Source organism: Vipera berus (assembly GCF_964194415.1).
Source record: "Vipera berus genome assembly, chromosome: 1".
Classification (NCBI taxonomy): domain Eukaryota; kingdom Metazoa; phylum Chordata; class Lepidosauria; order Squamata; family Viperidae; genus Vipera; species Vipera berus.
Window position 1 is genome coordinate 31,340,062 of NC_138202.1, and position 24,259 is coordinate 31,364,320.

Here is a 24,259-nt window from a genome sequence, read left to right on the forward strand (position 1 = left end):
CAATGGGAATGGTGTTCTTAAGGGTGAGATGAGAGGTGAGAAGGCCATGGGAAAAGTGTGGCTATAATCACTAAAGCTCCAGGTTGCTGCACCTCATGAATAGAATAGGAAATGGGATTTGCAGGGACAGATGTGATGAGCGATGATGAATACATTAAAGGCAAAACTTTTCAAGGTGAGTGTTCTTTCATTAATCTGCTCAATATAATTATGGGAATGTCTTTGCTTTACAGAAGGTAGTGTTTGTGATACACATATTAAAGGAAGAATCACACACTGAGTTGAGGGATTATATTCTTAAACATGTTAAGAGTATTTTATTGGATAAGAGAATAAAAAATAGGGGCACTTATAAGTAGTGCCTACATAAAGATTTATTATCAAATTTCATGCCTTCAGTTCTATTTTCATTGCTCATTTTTCTGAGAGTTAGCTCTGAAACCAAAATTGCAAAAGTGCCACCTTTAAAGAGTTCTTGTTTTGTCACATTGGGTATATGGATTGTTTTTGGACTTTGCAAGTATACAAAAGTTATGTCAGAAAGAAAGGTGAGTGGAAGCATATTACCTCACCTCTGTATAATAAGCTGTCTTGTCAATCTAATGCATGTATTATGCAACCTATTTAATTCATTAAGTTACAGAATTTCAAAATATAGCTGTGTTTTGCAGGCATAATGCTTATTGATAACAATAGAGAGAGAGAGAGTTTGGTTGAGTGGTTAAGGCACTCAGGCTAGAAAGCAGCAGACCATGAGTTCAAGTCCTATCTTAACCATGAAAGCCAGCTTGGTGACTTTGGGCCAGTCACTCTCTCTCAAGGTTGTTGTGGGGAAAAAGGAACAATAAGATGTGTTGGATATGTTCACTATCTTGAGTTATAATAAAATTATAAAGGTGGGATACAGATAAATAATAAACACTCTGGATTATACAGCTTTTGCTTAAATTCAAACAAGCAAACTTGGTCATATTCATATTGGAAGCAATTTTTAAAAGATGCCAGGAGGATTTTCTATTTTTTAAAAAAATTCTGAGTTAAAATGCTTTTGTTGCTATTTTATTAATATATTTCCTATTGTAAACATTTTGGAAAATATGGTCACGTAATAAATTAAATAAATACCAGTCTTCTAAATGTTAGTGAAAATGGCACTGTTTGCTACAAACAGGTGGCCCTTGCCCATTTTCTGAAATGGGCATAATTTATTTTAAATGTGTGGTACTGCCATCAGACTTCAAGGAAAACAAAGCATAACACAATTTCAGAAATTATATCATTGAAACATAGTGATCCATTCAGAGAGGGTTCTGGGGCCTGCAAAAATGGGTTTGGCAATTAAGTTTCCCCTGATTTCATCTTAAAAATATACACCTCTTGGGAGTTTACAAACCTAATACCTGTAAATGCTTCTATAAATAAAGTATATATTTTCATAGTACTCTCGCCAATTACTTAAGTTACTTTTTAATTTTTAAAAAAGAGAACAAGTTTCTTTATTAAAGTTCACTTCTAACTCAGTTTTTAAATCCTTCATTAAGTATACCATCTAAGTATTTTAAAAATAAACGATTATTCATAGGTCAGATCCTTAGACAGTCTCTGAGGTTAGAAAGGTTATGATGCTGAAGCTAGGTAGAATAGTGCAAGAAGGAGAGACTGAATTTTTATTTGCTGGATTGTGTTCGATAACATGAACAACCGTAGCATCTAAATAACTTCTCAGTTTAGGTTGCTGTTTAAGTATTCTGCAGAATTTACAAGGACATTACATTTGAGATCATTTCCATCTCATAAGGGTTTTTTGCTCTCCAATTAGGTTATTCATCAGGTCCTTTGCTTTATTTGCCATCATTGTGGGAGGTAACGACAGTGTCAGTTCTCTGCCATTGCCTCTAGGGCTATGGAATAATCTACCAGGAAAGTCTGGCATGCATTCAGGAAGATCTGCAAAGCTCAGCTTTAGAGGAAGTTGTTGAATAATATTATTAAATACTGTTTCCATCATTTTGTGTTTTGCTCTGTGTTTGTTGGTTTGTTTTAAAAGGCAGTTTTAGGAATGTGCTTATCCTATGATATCTGCAACACAGAATTATATTTGCAATTGTAAGAATTATCTCTGCAATTAAATATTTTGAAGTAATTTATCTCTCCCAGAATCTAAGTAGCAGCATTCTTTTACTGTATATACACTTGTGAAAAAGTAGATACACCCATTGAATTTTTTAACTTCATCGTATTCCAACATACAATATTTGATCTTTATTTCAAAAATTTTGATAAATGGGATATAATATACCATTTATGTGTTTAGTCTATTGTGCAATTTTAATATTGTAAGCTGCCCAAAGTTACCTTGTGGTAAGATGGACAGTTAGTAAACTTTACAAATGAAAAAAAATTAAATAAACGCAAATGTCACTTTCACATGTGGAGAAATTTACACCTTTATATTTATCAATACTTCAAATATCTACAATTAGAATCAGGCATACCAGATCAGATGAAAATGAGAACATTTTAGAAGGGAGAACCCTGCCTTATTTAAATCTCGGACATTTAGTTTGATTTATTCTAGTGTGTGCTATTAACATGCCTAGTCAAAAAAGCTCTCAGAGGTTATAGATGCCTATGAGTCTAGAAGGGGATTTAAAAATTGGATATCAAGCATTCTATTGCCTGGAGGATCATCTACAAAGGGACAAAATTTAATTTGTAAAGTGTGTATTTACTTTCCCAAGTAAAGCCTAGAAGGCAGAACACAAGATGCTGAAAGAAGTTTCTAAAAACCGCAGAATTTCATCACATGACCTAGCAGTAGCTCTCACTACTAATGATATCAGAGTATGTCTACCATTAGAAAGAAGCTACACAATGTGGATCAACATGAGAGGTATGCCAGGAGAAAACCTTTGGTCTCCAGAAAGAATACCAGGGTAAGACTAAAATTTATTCATGAACACCTAGGCAAAGACCAAGACTTCTGGAACAATTGTTCTTGTCAGCCCTCCCAGGTAAACCAGACAAAGATACAACTGAATGAGCAAATTTTATTTTGTTGTAAGGCTATATTAACAATCTTGCAAGTGTGAAAGTACAAATCTCCTACCATCACTTAACAGCTTCATCAGTTAGGGTGGGACCTTCCTAAGTTTCTTTCTCTGACCTTTAAGCTACTTGGAGCTCCTCCCTCTCTTGTCAGATATTCCCTTTCGCTTGTCTCTCAAGGTCATTCCCACATACCATTATATTTCTGGACAGACAAGGCAAAGATATAGTTATTTGGCACAATATCCAAATACATGTTTGCTATAAACCAAAGACAGCATTGAACCAGAACGAACTGTAAAGTACAGTGGTGGAAATGATATGATTTGGGGCTGCTTTGCTGCATCAGGGCTTGGGAAGCTCATCATCATCATAGCGTCCACTATAAAATCTTCATTGTACCAGAGGGTCCTAGAGGACCATGTGAGAGCATCTGCTGAAGACTGAAGCCTAACCAAAAGTGGACCTTGCAATTTGACAATGACTCTAAACATTCCAGTGAATCCACCAAGGAATAGCTGAAAAAAGGTAAGAGAGTTCTGACAAAGTCAAGCTTAGGACTAAATCACATAAAAATGCTATGGAGTAATTTGAAATAGGCTATATATGCAAGAAACCCTTCAAGAAACCCTTCAAACATCACACAGCTGAAAAACAGGGAGGGGTGGGAAAAGATTCCTCCCTGTCACTGTTGAGACTGGTAGATAGTTATAAGAAACCCTATTTGAAGTTGTTTCTGAAAATGGGGCCAATACCATTATTAGAAATATTGGAGCCAAGACAATGCACTTACTTTTTCCACAGAAGTAAGTAGCAGTATTCAAAGTTGGAAGAAAGAAAGCTTAAAATCTGAAAGTTTCAAATTATCTACCTTGCAGAGTTTGATTTTATAAAAGTGTGACAAGTCTCGAATAATACAGCTCATTAACGGGTATTTTAGGTACACAATCATAAATATTGGAATAGGCAGTGATGGCTTTGTTGGACAAAAACCCTTAATATTAAACAGTTCAAAATTTCAAAACAAGTTATGACCAAGTATGGATTTCCTTCCCTTTTATAATTAATTGAAATAAAATGTGCAGTTTAAATTCTTTGTCCAAGATCATTACAAATGGGATTATATCCTCACTGGTCAAAGATATTTTATGGAAATTTTAAAGAATGTATTTATCTTCTCTTATATGTAATTTATTGTTTCATCAAGAAACTAGAAACATTTTGCTGGATATATTTTTTAACATTAAACTAAAATAATGGAGGAAATAGGGATGCATAGGATATATGCTTGTCTCACCGTATTTCATTTTAGGTTTGTCAATACAATTTTCAGAAGAATAACTTGTTTAAAATGTGAATGTGGTTCTAAATTAAGTATTGGACATTTGGAATCATCTGAAGAACTATAGATTTATTGAGTTTTTTTTGTGATAGAAAGACAGTGCCACTTAAGAGTTACAGTCTTAGATTGATGATATGTGTTTTCTCTTTGCATGTGAACTTGCTCTCCATTGCTGTAGTGAAAAGATTGTTCAGATTTACTCTACAGTCAAGATTTAATGTTGTGTTTGAAACCAAACTTTTTTCTATAGATATATGTTTTTGTTCTTTTCTTTTTTTCTAGTAATTTTAGTTATTTTCTTTTTTAAAAAAAATGTTTTATATGTTTCACCTACATTTTTTTAAAAAGTATATTTTTTTAACTGAAGGTACTAGTATTCTGTTTTCCATTGATTTTGGTAGATGGGTAAGAATTGTGAAGATCTTTGTCATTTTTATTGGAAGGACCTGTGAGAAACTCTTTAGAAAAAAAAAAGAATCTAAAGATTGTTTCTAAGCCTTGCCTTCCATTAACCCCCTACTGCTGCCCTTCAACAAGTTTGTTTTAATGGCTTTTGAAATAAGTGAGTGGAAAATGGCTTCTGTGGTACTTTGGAGACTAAGATGCAAACTGATTTTGCTTTTTATCAGTGGGAGAATGGCTTGTTAAAAGGCTTTTGTGATTCCAATTTTAAAGATGGAAAGGGCATTAGGTAAAACTACCAAAGATAAAATAATTATTTTACCCTAGTTCTTCAATATTTTTTTCTGTATGCCCCTTAAAAAAAGAGAGGTTAACGGTGTACTTAGTCAAAATAACATTCTCTTCCCATGTTATGGAATACTTTATGCAATTATTTCTGTCCAATGTCACATATTTGATTTCTCCTCCCTTGGGCAAGTGTTTTTCAACACTTTTCAACTGTTTTAGAGTGAAAACAGAGGACTAGAAAAATAATGGAAGGAAGTAGTATTAAGTGTGTTCACTGCCTTGAGTTATTTATAAAAAATAATAAATGTGGTATTAAAAAAATCTAATAAGACATAAAAGTGCCATTCTTCTAGGCTAAGGTATTTAGTTTAGTTTAGTTTATTGAATTTATATACCGCCCTTTTCCCATAGGACTCAGGGCGGTTTACAAAGTATTTAAAAACGTCAATACAATACAAAAGTTAAAAACAGTTAAAATAATTAAATTTAATCCCTGAACAAATATAAAACCCCATTTAAAAACTCTCAGCCTGGGCCGGAAAGCTCAAAGAGCCAGGTCTTCAGGTCCCGGCGGAATGACCGAAGGTCGGGGGCAGTCCTAAGCTCCACGGGCAGCTGGTTCCAAAGGGCAGGCGCACCCACTGAGAAGGCCCTCCCCCTGGGTGTTATCCGCCGGCAGTCTTTTACCGGTGGCACCCTGAGAAGGCCCTCCATGTGGGAGCGCACAGGACGAAGGGAACTTGATGCTGGCAGCAGGTGTTCCCTTAAATATCCCGGACCCAAGCCATTTCAAAAGCTGCTTAAAAATAATACTAAGTGGCTTTTATATAGAGTTCAATACCTTGTGACTATTATCAACATATCCATATTCTTCTCATACTATAGGTGTGGGTTGCCACTATCTTCCTGCATAATGTTTTTTCCCCAAGCTAGCCTGCAGTCCTCGACTTGCTAAATAGTGCCAACCATGTTCTAATCAGGACTAAGCTTACTTAGCAACCTAAAAGAATCAGAGTTAATTCTGCATCACAACCTAGCTGGATGAAAACATTTGCTTGTAAACCTGATATCTTCTTAGGAAAAGCAAAGATGGCAACAATCCCTCACTCAGCTGGTCCTGTTTGGCTTTTTGCCTCTAACAAATTTGGCTTATATTCTATTATGTACCTTCATTACGGCACTTAAACCTTGTTTGCTTCTTCTAAATGGCCTCGCTCATGTAAACAATAAGGAGTGCTCTGGCCAAAAGCATTGCAAAAATATTTTTTCATGATTATATTTCTATAATGTTTACTCAGTAGATGCAATATCTGCCATTTTTTATGAATATGCATGAATTTATCTTAATCTGGCCTACATCAGACACCCAGACTGGTGTCAAACTATGAGTCATTCTAAACATTTAGAAATTACTCAACATGCTAGGTGATATAATGTCTACCTTTAGTATTTTTATATTTTAAATCCAAACATTGAAATTTTACTTTCTTTTTCTGGAATCACTTTGTACTGGTGCCAATTGCTGCATCCTAGTTATAGCCATAATTTAACTGCTGGCCTCATAATAAACTAATTAGCAAGGAAAATAATAATGCTAATCTATTTGTATAATGGTACTTAAATGTTTCTGAACCTTTGATTTTTTTCAATATTTTTTCATATATATGATCTAAAACAGGAGTGTCAAACTCCTGGCCCATCCAGAAGCCACGCCCACCCCATTGACGGCAATGGCAAAACTGTCCCGATACGTTATGTGATGTCACGTGATGTCGTGAGTTTGACATGTCTGATCTAAAACATGATCCCTTCTCCACTCGAGTTGGCTCACTCCTCACTCCTGGCTCCAATTAGCTCTTGGAGAAGTCATTAGGCTAGGGGTTCACATACTTTTTCCACCCTGCACTGTGAATGTTTCCATCTTATGTTCAATTAAAACATGACAACAGCTAATGTTTGTGTAGTATTATTTTAAGCAGACTGTGCTTTTCTATTGTTGTGACTTACATGATGTTTAGAGCGCATTTTATGGCCAATTCATGCAAAACTCCACGTAATCCCAAAGGGTTCACATACTTTTTCTTGCAACTGTATAAGGAGGAATGTGCTAAAATTCCTCCAAGCAGAACTGATCAAACAGTTATCGGAAATGTTCAGTTGCAATTATTGATGGCCAAGGGGGCACACCAGTTACTGAAAGCAAAAGTTTACTTTTACCACAAAAATATGTAGCTTTGGATCATATTCCCCAATCAATATATAAATCACCTTTTAATTCATATTTATGCAGAAATGCTGGCAATTCAAAAGAATTCACTGTATGTTTTCTTATGTCAACAACATGTCTACTGATCTTTCAGATAACAGTCCTTGCTGGAAGATAAAAGATGCCCTAGGAAGTCAATTTTCAGTTGCCTCAGAACTGATTGCATAGCACCCTGAACTGTATTTGGGGTTGGAGAAGCTTGTAATGTTACTGTGGGGTGTGAGTGTGAAACAGTTTTTGTCATTTTTCTTGCTGTTTGTAGAGCTGTCTGTTTGTGGTATTTATTGGTTTCATTTTTTGGTTTTGGGATGGTGCATGGTATCTGTATGCTGAGGACCGGATGTATTTGGAGCACCTGCAGGCATTACATGATATGCAAGTGACACATTTGAAGCTATAGATTCCCACTGCTGAGAGGAGCTACAAACAGCATAAAGACAACAGTGAGAATAACCAGCTGGATGTTGCAGCAGAGGCAGAAACTGGAGTCTCAGGGGCCTTGCTTTCCACCACAATGCTTGTTTACAGTAATATGTTTATTAAAATACAGTACTTCCTTTTTATGTCCCTCATTTTCTTGCTCAGTGTATTCTTCATGGAGCTATTCTGTTTGCATGCTGAATAATATAAGAGGGAGCTAGACTAAAAAATACTGATTGGTCCAAAGCCATTTAGTAAGTTTCATAGCTGAATGAACACAGTGGCCTTAGCTGTGGTATTTGTGGTATCACATTAATAGATGAATGAGCAGAGAAAACATGTTCAGAAATGTTTGTTTTACCTCCTAATGGTGGAAAAAAATACCTTCACAGTTAAGCTACATAGCCATAACCTTGTGGATGTGTTTTCTTTACAGTCACTTGTCTAAATATAAAACTTATAAAAGTTACTATAAAGAGTGAATATATATTGTCAATTAAAATTATAAGTGTACATCTTTCAGATGATTGCATGGGAAGAAATGGTTATTCCCAAGTTTATGGTTTATTACATTTTGTTTAGATTTGTCAGTTGAAATTTGGATGCAGATTGAAGTCTGAGTCTACAGTATTGTTACACTTATTTGTAGCTGGCTTTGAATGTGGAAACTCGGTAACTGCTGAGACACTAAGATTATTTTTTTGGAACTTTTTAGAAAAGGATTCAACAGTAGTGTTTTGTTTTGCTTTCATCATTTGTAAAAATAGGATTTTATTTTCATTTCTGACTTGGGGCCTGAATCAGAAATTTAAGTAACTACAGTGGTAAAAATGATACTAAATCATTAATAGAAACTCTAAAAAACTAAATAGCTAAATGGAAATCAAAACATGCTACCTTACATTGCTTAATGGGTAGTGCAAGGTTAGAATGCAATTAGTATCTAATTCAAAGATCAAAACTGTCAAAATCAGACTTTGAATTTTGTAACAGTGAGAGCTGGGTCTCAGCCTAAACAATGGGATCATAAATAATTTGGTCAATATGATGAGATTTATTACTAGTATAATTATTTTTTTATTTTTTATTATTCAGATTATTGATTACATTTACCATATAGATACAAACATCAACATATGTTCAATGTCATGGTTCCAATTAATGAGACAGATAAAAGAACACTGCATGATTGTTTATTCCAAAAAAGTCTATAATAATGAGAACGGAGCATCAGCACTCATGGATGGATGCCAGAATCTGAATTCTCCTCCCCTTAACACATCATATCATACAGAATCTCCCTCCCTTAATTACACGTCATAAATCACATTCACCAATTAGTTTAACACATGAAGTTTCATTTCCCTTCTGAAGCAGGCTCTTATCTTCTGAAAACATCCGGGTTGAATTCCTCCCACGCTTTAGTGATTCAAAGCCAAACAGTTAAAGCAAAAGGCTGCCTCTTATATTGTCAGTGAAAAAACATGTCAATGTTTGCAGCATTGACATTCAAAATGTTATGCAAATATGCATGCCTTGTTCATTTGTTTGTGTTAGGTGGTCACAGTAGGTGTTTAACCTTGCTACATTATTTATTAATCTTTAGATTTATATTCCACCTTTATTTTGTATAACTCATGTTCCTATCTACTATACTCCTCACAAGAATAATCTTGTAATGTGGGTTGGGTTGAGAGAGAATGAGTGGCCTGAAGTCACCTATCTAACATTCATGCCTAAAGGAGAATTAGAACTCATGCTTCCTGATTTCTAGTCCATCAAATTGGCTCTGTTTCAAAAAGAGAGTAGAGAACCTGTCATGGGAATGGGATCAAGGAGTCAAGCTCACTTGAAAGATTTTACTTGGTGTACCGGTAATTATTTGTTTGTTATATTTGGAAACATGTAAAGGTGTCATGCTGACTGGGTTTATATAGTGCACTAAACTAAGTTTGATTTAATTGTGATTTGCTGAATAAATGAAAACCACTGGGCTCATACAACCCACTAACCCAAAACAAGCTCTTTATAACTATTGCCATTATACACCCTATTCTTAATCCATTTAGTTCAGTGTATACTGTCTATGCTAAATAATCAAGGTCCTCGAGATAACATCTTCCATCTGAAAATTGCTGTAATTGAATCTGGAAAGTGCACTATCATATTTTACATGTGGATTAATTTTGTTATTTGTGTGAGAAGTCTGTGGTAGATGGCAAAGAAAAATCAATAATTTGGTATATTATCTGCAATAGAAATATAAATTTTGATCCATGTCCAGCACTATATTCACTGTAGAACCTTAACTGTTCATATTAAGGGTATGGGAAATAACTTTTGTCAACGATTTTGTCTTCCACATCAGAAAGCGTTGGAAGATTATACTTTTTGTATGCTGTGTAGAAAGGAGCTCTTTTTACAAAGAGATTTATATAAGCCCAAATGTGCTGTCTCTGTCTTGTGATGCACAATTTATGTTGATAATTCTGATATCACAATACCATATGCAGATTTGGCTTTATATGCTCTTTAAATAATGATGTTTTAAGCAGTGAAAAAGAAAGTTTGGAGGTTTTTTCTTTCTCGTTATTTTATTTACAAGAAGACAGCTGAAAGAAGATCTGAAAATTCCTTCTAAGCTTATGTAATTAAATAGTACAAAGGGAAAAGCATGCAAGGGGAAATGCGCACAAATGAACTCCATCAAGTTCATATTGACCTAGAGGTACAAAACATTCAGGGGCATTGCCATAGTCACTCGTTGTGTTAGCTATTGATGGCACATGACAGAAATTGGCATCAATAGTGCAGCTGGCGAAAAAAAGGAAAACCCTCAATCAAATTAGAAATATCCAAGTTTGTCTTGTTTTGCAAACTACATTGGATCTGAAGTCAGTTTTCATTAGCTAAAATAGAAAACGGTTAAACAAAATAATGTTTTAGCTAATAAAACCAGGATAGTGCAAATTTAAGAAAATATTAAGCATTTCATTTTGCCCCTAGGCACATAATCTATCCCTCAATGTGTTTTGTTGTTTGTGCTCAGCAATTTAATTATTATGCAGGACAGTATAGAGAGGGAGGATATTTTCATGATAACATTTGAAACTGCATGGAGTCATATTGTTAGTCATATTGGTTACTTCCTAGCTAGATGCAAATATTGTTCTTAACTAGTAGGAAAATGATTTCCCCATCCCACCCAAATAATTGCTGTATATTAGGAATAGGGAATTCTTTTATATTGCTGGTAAAAATAGGACCCATAAAAAAAGTAAGTAGCATGACCTCAAATACTTGTACCTTCCTGCTGAAAAGGGAGCTTGAAAATTAGGTCTTGCTTAAAAACAATCATTTATCTATGGAATTTAATCCTTTTATGTAAAACTTTCCTAAGGTTTTTCTCCCTCTTTCCTTACTCAATTTCCCTGTTTGCCTCATCTCCATTAAATGTTTTCTTTCTTTTCTTCCCAGGTTTATGTTTATACCTTTTATCCTATCACCATCCTGTTTTTTCCTAAATTTTTTTCTTGTGTACCCTCAAAAAGCCGATCGTAGATCTGAATCGGCAGGCTTGGGGCATATGTCCATTCAGAGGATGTCAAGGATCATTCTCATGCTTAGTTTTCACAACTGAGGGGAGGATCATATCATATGTCATATCTGCATTACAGGGCACATGCATAAAACATAAAGCAATATTTCTGCAGCAGGCATAAGTTATAGAGAGGCTTGATACTAGATTCACACACTAAGGCTAAAAAGAGATTGAGCAGTTTGTGATGTACAAACCCAGTTCAATATAATTACACAAGCTGCAATCTATAATAAGATGTATTTGTTTGGCCATAGTATGCTATGTTATGCTATGCTATAAATGGTTTTGTTAATTCATATTAAAGATTTAGTGCATTGTATGAACCTAGCAATTTTAGTTTCAAGTACAAAACCTGAATGGCATAAAAGCATCTCTCTCATATAAGCATCTTCAATCAATCAGAAGAGAGCTGGAAGGTAAGAACCCCCCGCTCAAGCAGGAGACACTACTGTATACCATTTCAGACGAGCTGTTCCACTGGTTAATTGTCCTCTGTTGTTGTTGTTAGCTGCGAAGTCATGTCCAACCCATCGCAACCCTATGGACAACATTCCTCCAGGCCTTCCTGTCCTCTACCATCTTCTGGAGTCCATTTAAGCTCACGCCTACTGCTTCAGTGACTCCATCCAGCTGTTCTGTACCAGCCTGCTACCGGCCTTGCAGAAAGGCAACCCCTGTACAAACGGCAGAGGCTGGAAAACGTCTGAGGCTGGAAAACGTCTGCCAAGTTTATTACACAAACAAACAACAAAACATGAAACAAGATACCGGAGCTTTGATCCTCAAACGGAGCGGTTGCTTTCAGCAACCAGCCCTTCCCCAAACACTCCCTTTATTAGAGTTCAGGGCGCGGCCTCCCTGTGCCTCCTTCCGAGAAGTCCCACAGCCTTTCTCTGCTTGCTCCTACTTGACTGCCTCCTGCGTCGGGCGTCCTTGAACAGGGCCAGCTGTGGGTCATCATCATCCGCACTGTCGGGCTCGCGTAGCTGAGTCTCCACCAAGTAAGAAGGGCCTGGCTGGGGGCTCTGCGGAGCCTCCAAGCCATCATCAGCAAGTTCGTCTTCAACACCCCGCTCCTCCCCCTCGTCTGAGTCATCCGAGTCATCCGACCCAGCTGCCGAACCCACAGGCTGACCCTGAATCACAACACCAGCCACCTCATTCTCTGTCGTCCCCTTCTTCTCTTGCCCTCAATCTTTCCCAGCATTAGGCTCTTCTCCAGTGAGTCCTTCCTTCTCATTAGGTGGCCAAAGTATTTGAGTTTTAGTTTCAGGATCTGGCCTTCTAAAGAGCAGTCAGGGTTGATCTCTAGGACTGACTGGTTTGATCGCCTTGCAGTCCAAGGGACTCGCAGGAGTCTTCTCCAGCATTGTCCTTACTGTTAGGAAATTTCTCTTTAATTCCAGGTTGCTTCTCTCCTTCATTTGTTTCCATCCATTTTTCTTTTCCTGCCCTTCTGGTGCTTGGAAAATAAGTTGTCCCTCTCCTTTGGCAACCTCTCAAATTCTGGAACACTGCTATCATGTTCCCCCTAATCCTTCTTTTCTCTAGACTAAAGGTAAAGGTAAAGGTTCCCCCGCACATGCGTGCTAGTCGTTTCCAACTCTAGGGGCCGGTGCTCATCTCCGTTTCAAAGCCGAAGAGCCAGCGCTCATCCGAGGATGTCTCCGTGGTCATGTGGCTGGCATGACTAGACGCCAAAGGCGCACGGAACGCTGTTACCTTCCCACCGTAGTGGTCCCTATTTTTCTACTTGCATTTTTACGTGCTTTCGAATTGCTAGGTTGGCAGAAGCTGGGACGAGTAGCAGGCGCTCACTCTGCTATGCGGCACTCGGGATTCGACCCACCAAACTGCCGACCTTCTGATCGACAAGCTCAGCGTCCTAACCCACTGAGCCAGACTAGCCAAACCCAAATCCTGCAGCTGTTCTTCATACCTTTTAGTCCCCAGGCCTTTAATCATCTTAGATGCTCTTCTTTGCACTTTTCCCAAAGTCCCTACATCTTTTTTGTAATGTGGTGAACAAAACTGGATGCAATATTCCAGGTGTGGCCTTACTAAGGCTTTATAAAGCAATATTAATACTTCACATGATTTTGTTTCTCTGTTTATACAATCAAGGATTGTATTAGCTTTTTTGGCTGCCGCCACACACTGCTGGCTCATATTTAAGTGATCGTCTACTAGGACTTCAAGGTCTCTCTCACAGTTACTGTTTTTGAGCCAGGTTTCACTTAATCTGTACTTGTACTTTTGGTTTTTCCTGCAGCCCGGTGGCCAGCAGGCCATGGCCCGGTAGTGGGCCGTGGCCCATAGGTTGGGAACGCCTGGACTAGAAGATCTCCAAGGTCCCTTCCAATTCTGTTATTTTAATTCTATCTATTCTATCCTATCCTATTTGTCAGGAATGCCTAGATCTGTTCAGTGACTGAATATTTAAAAATACATAAACAGATTTCTCTGTGAGAATTCTCTTTTTTATTTGACAAATACCAGCATTCAAGCAGTTTCTAATAAGGGGACATTTTTGTGTAGAGCTAGCACTGCAGGGTTAATAGTGTTTGCTTTTGCTACTAGCTTTCTCTATATAAATTTGATACTAGAAAAATATCCTCAGTCTTTTGACAATAGCAATGGGAGCAGTAACTGGGACCCCATCTTACTATTGCAAATGTCTGCATGGTAAACATGTTGATGGTTATTGATCTGGGGCAATGAAGAGAAGCCTCAAAAGACAAAGTTGATTCCCCATTTGTTATGTCCTCATTATTTTATAAACATATTTGTTGAATAGACAATAAATCATTGTCATTTTGTGTATTACCTGATAAAATCACCATAAGTACGTTAGATTTAATGTGCTGTAAAGTACACAGAGCCATATAACCATTGGTAACTGTTTGCTTGCTATTAATAATTAGCAGCCTTCCTACTGGACTGTCAACGTGAAGTCGGTATTTGGAACAATGGAAGCTTAACTGCACAAAACTGATCTGAATTCCATTATACTAGCAGCAAAGACAAAAAGAATATTTTTCATTTCAATCCACAACAATATAACGTAAAATAGAGAAAACTATTAAACTGGGCAACATTACATACCGATTAATAGTTTTTTAAAAGGAAGTACTTTTATTCCTCTACAACTGTTTACTAACTATATAAATTCCCTGCAAGATGGGCAGTTATAGGTCACTTTCTAATTTAGAGATTATCTATACCCCTTTCAGTCAAGTGTCATGTCTAGATATGAGACTGAAATGGCAGTTGATCATGCTTGTGGATAATCTGTGGCACAAATGGCATAGGCGTTATGCATCCATCCTTGCTTTTCTTGATCTGTTGGTGGCTTTCAATATGGCTGATTGTGGTATCTTTCTGGATCAGTTCAAAAAGTTGTAAGTGGGGGAGCTAAAGTAATACAAAGTTTTCATCCTTCTCCCAGGGTCAGATCCACTTGGTGTTGATGGGGGCCAGTGTGGAGTTTCGCAGAACTCCTGTTTCACATCTACATGAAACCAATGGGTGAGGTCATCTGTCAGTAAGGGGTGAAGCATTCTCAATATGCTGATATTAGTTATAGCTCTATGTCCAAATAAAATGATATTTTTGAGGTTATTTCTTGATGTCTGGAAACAATGGATGAGAAGGAACAGATTTGATCTCAACATTAGCACAAGTGGTTGGAAAGAGTTGGTTTTGACCTTTAAGCTATTCCTTATCAAAATTTTACTGTCTTTTGGTCCGCGTGTGTAATTGTTTTCTTGTTTCAAGCCTAATAATAGTGTTACGATGAACTGTCAAAGATCCAATCTGTCCACTGGCATGGAACTATAAACTATCTTAACCAATATGAATTATTTGACTATTAGAAAGCCAGAGTCAGTTGTATGTCAACACACATGTCCTGTGCACTTTCTTGGAAAGACTTTAAGCAGTCATCTAATATAACAGGAAATGCTACCATATTTAAACTCAGTTCAGTAGCAATGCAGAGTTGGTCATGGTTAAACTAGAGAAAGGTTGGATAAAGTATAATCTGCACTCTAGATTGGACTGTTGGAAAAAATATTCCAAGAAGACAATGGGAAAATCACTTCCCACATTATTGCCAAGAAAAATACATAGATGCACCCATAAAGCCTGGCTTTTTTCACAGCAGCTAGTTAGCATGTATGCAACTTTTCCAGCAAAAGTAGGAAATTTAGAGAGGCTTCCAAACTAACTGTGGCATTTATAACTAAAAGCATGCTGAAAGTTGACTTGTTTGATTTGCATGGGAATAGATTGAACATTAATATAACATATTACTTATTTATTATACCTTTTTTTCAGAATGGTATTTCAAAACTTTGGGATTTCATGAGGACACATGACAGGTAAATTTCAAAGAATGCAACTGGTGGGCAATATGCTACTGTATACTTTTTAAAATAATTTGTTCTCTCATTCTTGTTCTCTTTGTTTCACATAATAATATTTATCATTTTGAGACTTTATATATATATTTGTGTTGCCAACTCCACGAAGTAAACCTACATTACTATATACAGTATATGTAAAAGGATTAAACAAAGTTAGGAGCAGATTATGAATCTGTTTGTACTTGCAGGTGTAATCTCTTGAGAATATGATTTGGTGGCCATGTTTTTACACCCTGGCAATATTTTGTGGGATGCTACAAAGCACTGCTTCATCCCCAGTGTTACTTATATTTGTGTAAAATCATTAGGGAAGGTCCTCAGCAACTTTAAAATTAAGTGTACTCTTCCATATCATTTAAATCAAAATACACATATCTTGGATCAGTGTCTAAATACTGTACAGTGATATGGTGGATAAGGGCCCATAAACTGCAACTGAATCTTGAGAAGCAAAGATGATAGAAGGAATTACATGCATTAAATGGGATTATACCTCCTCAATGACTTTCATGAGTAGTCCCTTCCCAGCTTCAGATGGATTATTATATAACAACAGATCTGATCGAGTGATTACATAATATCATCTACTGAGACTCCAGAAGTGTTATCTGAAGCAGCACCCATTCTCTGGAATGAGGTTCCCCGTGAGATTGATTGAATGATTGATGTATTTATTTATATAATAAATTATTTATTGGCTGTCCATCATATCTCAGAGTAACTCTGTGCAGCTTACAATTATAAAAAAATAAAAACTATACAAATTTAAAAGTATAAGCTCTCATACTGCTGGCATTTCAGAGGGCCTTGAAGACCTGGCCTTTGGCTAGGATGGGGATAGCCCCTAAAACATGCTTCTGATAAGTTGCAAATGCCAAGACAAGTACTGTTATATAAATACATGTTTTGTTCATTGATGGAACAGTGGTACATTTTTACTGATTTATGTTGTTTATATTTGTTTATATATTATGGGCCTTTTAGTCTATAGTTTCATTTTACAATTTTTGAAGTATGCTGCTTTAATTTCTATTTTTATGATAATGTCTATATTTTGCCTAGTTATATACATATGATAAATGCATTTACTGCTGCATTACAAATTATTTTTTATTTAGGTTTTATAATGTTAATGATACAAGAGTTAAGGAGTTTTGTTTTTGTAAAAACATAAATAGGCATACAAATCTAGCAGAGAATTTTTAATAATACTAACAATAACAATAACGATGATGATGATGATGATGATGATGATAATAATAATAATGATGATGATGATGATGATGATGATGTAGTTGGAAGGGACCTTGGAGGTCTTCTAGTCCAATCCCCTGCTCAGGCAGGAAAACTTATACCATTTCAGACAAATGGCTGCCCGGTCTCTTCTTAAAAACTTCCAGTGTTGGAGCATTCACAGCTTCTAGAGGCAGGTTGTTTCACTGGTTAATTGTTCTAACTGTCAGGAAGTTTCTCCTTAGTTCTAGGTTGCTTCTCTCTTTGGTTAGTTTCCATCCATTGCTTCTTGTCTTGCCTTCAGGTGCTTTGGAGAATAGCTTGACTTCCTCTTCTTTGTGGCAGCCCCTGAGATATTGGAACACTGCTATCATGTCACCCCTAGTCCTTCTCTTCATTAAACTACACATACCCAATTCCAGCAGCCGTTCCTTATATGTTTTAGCCTCCAGTCCTCTGATCATATTTGTTGCTCTTCTCTGTACTCTTTCTAGTCTCAACATTTTTTTTACATCGTGGTGACCAAAACTGGATGCAGTATTCCAAGTGTGGCCTTACCAAGGCGTTATAAAGTGGTATTAACACTTCACGTGATCTTGATTCTATCCCTCTGTTAATGCAGCCTAGCACTTTGTTGGCTTTTTTGGCAGCTGCAGCACACTGCTGGCTCATAATTAAGTGATTGTCCACTAGGACTCCGAGATACCTCTCACAGTTACCACTATTGAGCAAGGTACTACTTGTACTGTACCTGTGCATTTGGTTTTTCTTGCCTAAATGTAGAACCTTACTTTTTTCACCATTGAATTTCATTTTGTTAGATAGCGCCCAGTGTTCAAGTCTGTCAAGATCCTCCTGTATCTTAAGCCTATGTTATGGAGTGTTGGCTATTCCTGCCAACTTGGTGTCGCCTACAAATTTGATGAGTTCCCCATCTATTCCCTCATCCAAATCATTGATGAAGATGTTGAAGAGCACAGGGCCTAAAACTGAGTACCCCACTACACACTTCCCTCCACGTAGATGTAGTTCATTGTAGTTCTATTTTGTTCAGCTTATTTCTATAAGGCAGATGAATTGGAAAACATACTTGTTGCTTGAATGAGATAGAGTAGTAGTCTATATTAACTGCTATCTGGAAACTAATCTATGTAAAAATGGGCATTTTTTTAAAAATTAAAGAGTTAAAATCCCTATTGGACACAACAGAAGCAATGGTTTTTAATTATTCACTTAGCCATGGGGTTGGGGGAAAAATGAGCATATTTGTTTTAAAGTTTTTTTAAGCCTGATGTATTCAAAACATTTCCAATTTTCTCCTATCATAACACAGAAAATGTGAGGCATTCAAATTTTATTGGAACACAGATAATTTAGAATGTTCTGGCAGAATGTTTCAAGTAGAGCAAAAAACAGAAAAATATTCCTTAGGGTACACAGAGCAAAAGCTAGATTTAAACTTGAATAGTAGCTTAGCCTTTGGCACTTAATTCATTTGCTTAATTCTTCTGTCCAGCCATTCAGAAAAACAAAGAATCAGAATAGCAGCCTAGTTACTCCTTACTAAACCAGCTTGTCAAAGGCATTATGTCAAGATAAATGTAATTGGCTCTTAATTATGCTACCCTCATTGCCTCCAAGGGAAGAGAGTTCTGAAGCAAGGAAAGCCAGTTCAAAAACATCATTTTAAGAAAGAAAATGACATTTTCTAGGGGATTATAACAAAATACTGAGTTGCTGAAAATGCAGTACCTCACAATGTTTTACTGTTTTGGGATATAACCAATTTGTAGATTGTTTCTTCAGTAAATAACATAATTTCTGTGCTACTATAATATTTTATGGGCTAGTTTGTTGGTTTTGGTACCATTATAATTTTAAAAAGACTTTTCCACAGAATATTTTTAAGATACTTATGAACATGATTGTGTAAGATGCACATGTTATGCCAGTCATCTCTGGTCACATAGCATTTGTTGCCTTCCCATGTACAGCAGCTGTCATGCTGTAACTTTTTTAGTGTCTACAGAGCACAGTATTTCAGTGAACCATTTAACTCCATGCTGCAGAACTCCTATTATTCTAGAGATAGGAAATGCTTCTTTATCTCCACTGCCTACTCCAAAATATGTCATCAGCAATTGTTCCTACTAGAATAAAATTTTATTTCAGGGCAAAACCTGGTGTAATATTGCCTGCATTGTAAGCCTCTTATGTTATTTTCTTTAATTATACTGGAATTTTTCTTTCCCTCAAAGATTCAGCTAATTGGGCTCATCCATCTTAGCCTTAAAATACAAAGCTAAGAAATTAGACATAAGCCCAGAATCACCCAATTATACACAAACAAACTCTGAATATAGTGAGAGTTCAACTCTTATTCCAGGAATCTCTCCTCTTTGTCCTGCTAGCATTCAGTTAACATTATATTATAAGATAATGGCTGTATGGTTAGAAAGCTTACTTCATCCAAACAGGTCATCTCTTGAAAGCAAGTGTTTCCCTTCTCTCTGCTATTGTGATAATGTGATATGCTAGCTGCAGCAGAATATTCATTTTGTGAGACACTTTAATTCAAGATTAAAGATTCAGCATATCCTTTGTTGCCAGAATATTATCTATGTTGAGCAAGCATGAGGTTGAATGCTTGAGCAAGCATGCTTTGAATGCTACAGTAGATGGTGAAACATAACCTCTATTAAAATAATGCTCCATTAAAAAAAAGGAATGGCTAGGTATTGAAACAGCTTGCTAAGGAAAGGGAGTATTATTCTGACATATAGGACAAATTCCCTATATTCTGTAGAACCATGGCTCAGATCTCTTAGCAAGTGAAAGCTACACACTATTGGCAACTTTGTCTTATTCAAAAGATATTAATGATGGATTGGGTTATGTCAACTCAGTTACATCAGCTCTGGTCAGTAATATATTAGATTTTAGTGCTTGTAACACTTGCACTGTATGTTTGCGGTGTATTATTTATTGCACCACCACTCTGTCAACATTATAGGTAGTTTGTTGAAAAGAATTTATTTAGTGGCTGTTTTTGTTTCTGTGGTCTCAGTTGTGATGAAGTATATGTTAAATTCTGGATATGGGTTAAAAGAAAGCTTCCTGTTTTAGCGATACATTAAGATTACAAAGTTAATTTGAATAAAACCATACTATTCTAAATTTCAATAACCAATAAGATAACAACATTGAAATTATACTTATTGTCAACTGCAGATTCATATAAGTTGTACAAGGTACTAAACATTATTTAGAATAAGGCACAGGGCAACATTATGTAGCTAATTTTGCATCAATACAATTGTATTAAAGAGGATTAAAGACGTCTATTACATTTTTTAAAGATTTCTGTTCAAGGCATGAATGAAAATTATAGTGTTCTGATTAGCCACATGTGCTGGTCATCCTGCTTCCTTTCCCTTCACTTTTCCCAGCATTATAAACTTCTCAAGAGAGCAAGATCTTCTCATATGTCCAGAGGCATTTGATTTACTCTTCTGGAAAACCAAATATATCCCCATAATCAAAAACATTATCAGAAACAAATCTGGATTGATTTATTAGTAATCCATTTGGGGGGGGGGGTTGGCTCTCCATGATATTCTCAAGGCTCTTTAACACCAAAGGCAAAAGTGTCAATACTCTTTGTTATCCTGCTTTCTCAGAGTCCAGCTTTCACTTTTATAGAGTATCATGGGGAAATAAAAACACTGCCTATGTGATTGTAAAGTTTATAGGAATAGACATGTCACAAAATCTGAAAATCTTTTCCAAAACCTTCATTACTGCTATACTAAGTGCTAGTTTGCAGTTGCAATCCTGAAAGGCAGAAGCCATCCACCACTTCAGTATCTTCACTGTCAGTTCCAAGATTGATTGCTATATCTATTTTGGGCATTTGGTCTTCTTAATATTTAATTGCATTCCCATTTTTTTACTGTGTTCTTTGACTTTCATTATTACAACTTTGCCACCCTTTCAAGGTAGGAAGGTGAGGAAATAGATAATGCAAGAATTACCGGTATGGTACTTCATTTCTGCAGGGTATAATAAAAAAATCTTAAAAGGCTGCTAGAATGTCTTGCTGCCCCATCATTCAAAGAGAATCAAGACAGGGTTATTTGAGCTTCCTTCTGATGCCTTTTTCTTTCCCAGGACTGTCATTATTATGAACTTGCATTTTAATGTGACTTATATTTCATTGTATTTAACAGAAATTAGATTTGAAATCATATTGTAGAATATGTTTATTTAGAAAAAATACACCTTGATATGCATCCTTCAATATTATATTTGCTTTTTGTCTGTCTAATTAAATTGATAGCTTGCTTAAATGAGTCATATTATATTACAAAGTGTGTGTCTCTCTGTGTGTTTAAAATCATGAAGTACATTGCTCCATACTGCTTAGTTTAAATAGGCATATAAGAATTCTTCCATAGCTTATCACTGAATGTATAGGCTGATTAAATAACTCTGAAAACAGTATAAACTATAAGGCTATATATAGTTGTTATTTATATCCACATATAGTGAATGTGTATGTAATGGTTAATATTTCTTATTTTTTATGAGGTGGGTTAGAAAAACAGCAGGTCTTACTGCTGGTAGCATTTCATATACTTTTTTGCTGTAGGCTCTTGTGTTAAAAAGAGGATTGGTAAAAAAATGTTACATAGTTGTAATCTTAACTGATCCTAAGGTAAAGGTAAAGGTTCCCCCGCACATGCGTGCTAGTCGTTTCCAACTCTAGGGGCCGGTGCTCATCTCCGTTTCAAAGCCGAAGAGCCAGCACTTGTCTGAGGACGTCTCCATGGTCATGTGGCCGGCATGACTAGACGCCAAAGGCGCACGGAACACTGTTACCTTCCCACTGTAGTGTTCCTTATTTTTCTACTTGCATTTTTACGTGCTTTCGAACTGCTAGGTTGGCAGAAGCTGGGACAAGTAACAGGCGCTCACTCTGTTACGCGGCACTCGGGATTTGACCCGCCAAACTGCCGACCTTCTGATTGACAAGCTCAGCGTCCTAACCCACTGAGCCAACCCTTTTTAACTGACCCTAAATGAGTATAAATTATTAAAACATGTTTCTTCTAATCAATGTTCATATGTATCCCCCTGTGGAAAACGACCTTGTTTTATCATGCTTTAGCAAAGGCACATAGATGCAGAAGCACAAACACACACATAAACACTAAACACCAAAGAACGTTGAAGTATATTTAGGCGTCTCTTCAAACAAACAGAGGTAAGAAAAAGTGGTATGTTCAAAATATTGGTGGTTTAAATTAAAAATAGTGATAATGAAACTGTGAGCGAAACATAACCATCATGAGTGGTTGAATTCACATTAAATCAAAATCATAGGAAATTGTTGTATAACAACACTAACCTCCAACAATAACATATTGTTAATCTCACACATACACACACACACATATATATATATATATACACACCAGTTAAAATATATTCAACTTTGTATTTTCAGTGCCAAGTTTTAAATACTGAACCACACTTTTGAATTTTCTTTTTACTGGGAGCAGTGCAAAGAAGCAGTCATAAGATCAGTGTAATTACTTCCCTGCTTTTTGTCCCCCCTCCTTTTTTCCCCTTTTTTTTCTAAATAAAGTGGATTTATTAGAGTGAAAGGCTAAATGTTTTTGTGTGGGTTTTCTTTTGTAATGCACAGCAGCTTTATAGCCCTTTAGAAAGATGTTGCCTGTTGGGGAGAATTGCATCAGCTAGTAAATATTATGCAAGTATGCACACATTTAACCTTCGGTGTTCCTTTATTACTGTATGGTCAAAGTTAGGGAAAGTAAAAAAAAGTGTGCTAATTAAAAGATGTAATGTTAAGATATTGCCTCAAAATTGAGCAGCAGAAATTATTCTGAGGACCTGTCTGGTAAAAGAGTGCAATACTACTATCTTTATCTCATTGCATATTTTTATTTGATTTGATTTTGCATCATATGATTCCAGAGCAATTCTGAGTGTCTCATAATATAAAACCAAAATATAAATACAATAACATAAATAAAAAGTACAAAAAGAGAAATTTAAAAAATGGCAGCCTGGAGAAAATATCAACCCAAAACAAAAAATATCAATCATCTCTAATAAGGGATCCTATCACAATCCAATGGGACGCGGTGGCTCAGTGGGTTAGGACACTGAGTTTGTCGATCAGAAGGTCGGCAGTTTGGCAGGTTGAATCCCGAGTGCCGCGTAACAGAGTGAGCGCCTGTTACTTGTCCCAGCTTCTGCCAACCTAGCAGTTCGAAAGCACGTAAAAATGCAAGTAGAAAAATAGGGACCACTAAAGTGGGAAGGTAACAGCGCTCTGTGCGCCTTTGGCGTCTAGTCATGCTGGCCACATGACCACGGAGACGTCCTCGGACAAGCGCTGGCTCTTCGGCTTTGAAACGGAGATGAGCACCGGCCCCTAGAGTTGGAAACGACTAGCACACATGTGTGGGGGAACCTTTACCTTATCACAATCCATCCTATCACAAGGCTTAGGCCACGTTTATGGTCTTCCTGAATGCCATCAGGGTGAGAACTATTGTTATGCATCATAGCAAAGAAGGCTTGATTCCTGGTTCCCAAAAGATGACATCATTTTACCAAGGGAACTGGAACATGTCCTCTCTGTCATCCCTTCCTGCCCAGGCAAAAACTGCAGAAGATAGGTGATCTCTCAAATAGGTGGTCCCTATGTCATGTAGAATTTAAATTAGACCTGGAAGACCTAGAACCAGTGCAGCTTCCAAAGCAGGGGTGTTACAAGGGCATCCCGAGGCATTCTCAATAAGATGTAGCTTTATCAGTATATCAAAAGATAGCACTCTTAGTAACTGTCCTCAAAAATTCAACATTGATTTGAGGAAGGGAATGTACTTCCCCCGTTGCCTTCCCTGATCCCATTAAAAATTCCTATTATTCAAGTACTATTAGTTTTAATATTCAAAAATTATTTATAGGATTGAACTTTCAAAAAACAAATTACAGCCGCTTGAATCTGTGTAATTCTTTTCCAGCAGTCGAATAATTTCTGATAAATTATGGGTCAAAGCAAAATTTCCTTTTCACTTTTTTTCTTAATGACATTCTATAAATGAGATAAATGTCTAAGGAAACCTATCAAAGGAAAATATTTGAATTGAGACCCAAATCAAACTAGGAGATAATTATGGCTTGTTAGAGTGTTA

General features: G+C 36.4%; 1 protein-coding gene across 1 annotated transcript in view; it reads left to right on the top strand.

The window, feature by feature from the left end:
- Nucleotides 1-24,259, top strand: part of NUDT14 (nudix hydrolase 14) — a 52,927-nt gene that overhangs the window by 10,638 nt on the left and 18,030 nt on the right. The window contains exon 2 of the mRNA XM_081314036.1: nucleotides 15,706-15,749. Coding sequence (XP_081170162.1) covers nucleotides 15,706-15,749 — 44 coding nt within the window. The remainder of the gene's footprint in view (nucleotides 1-15,705; nucleotides 15,750-24,259) is intronic.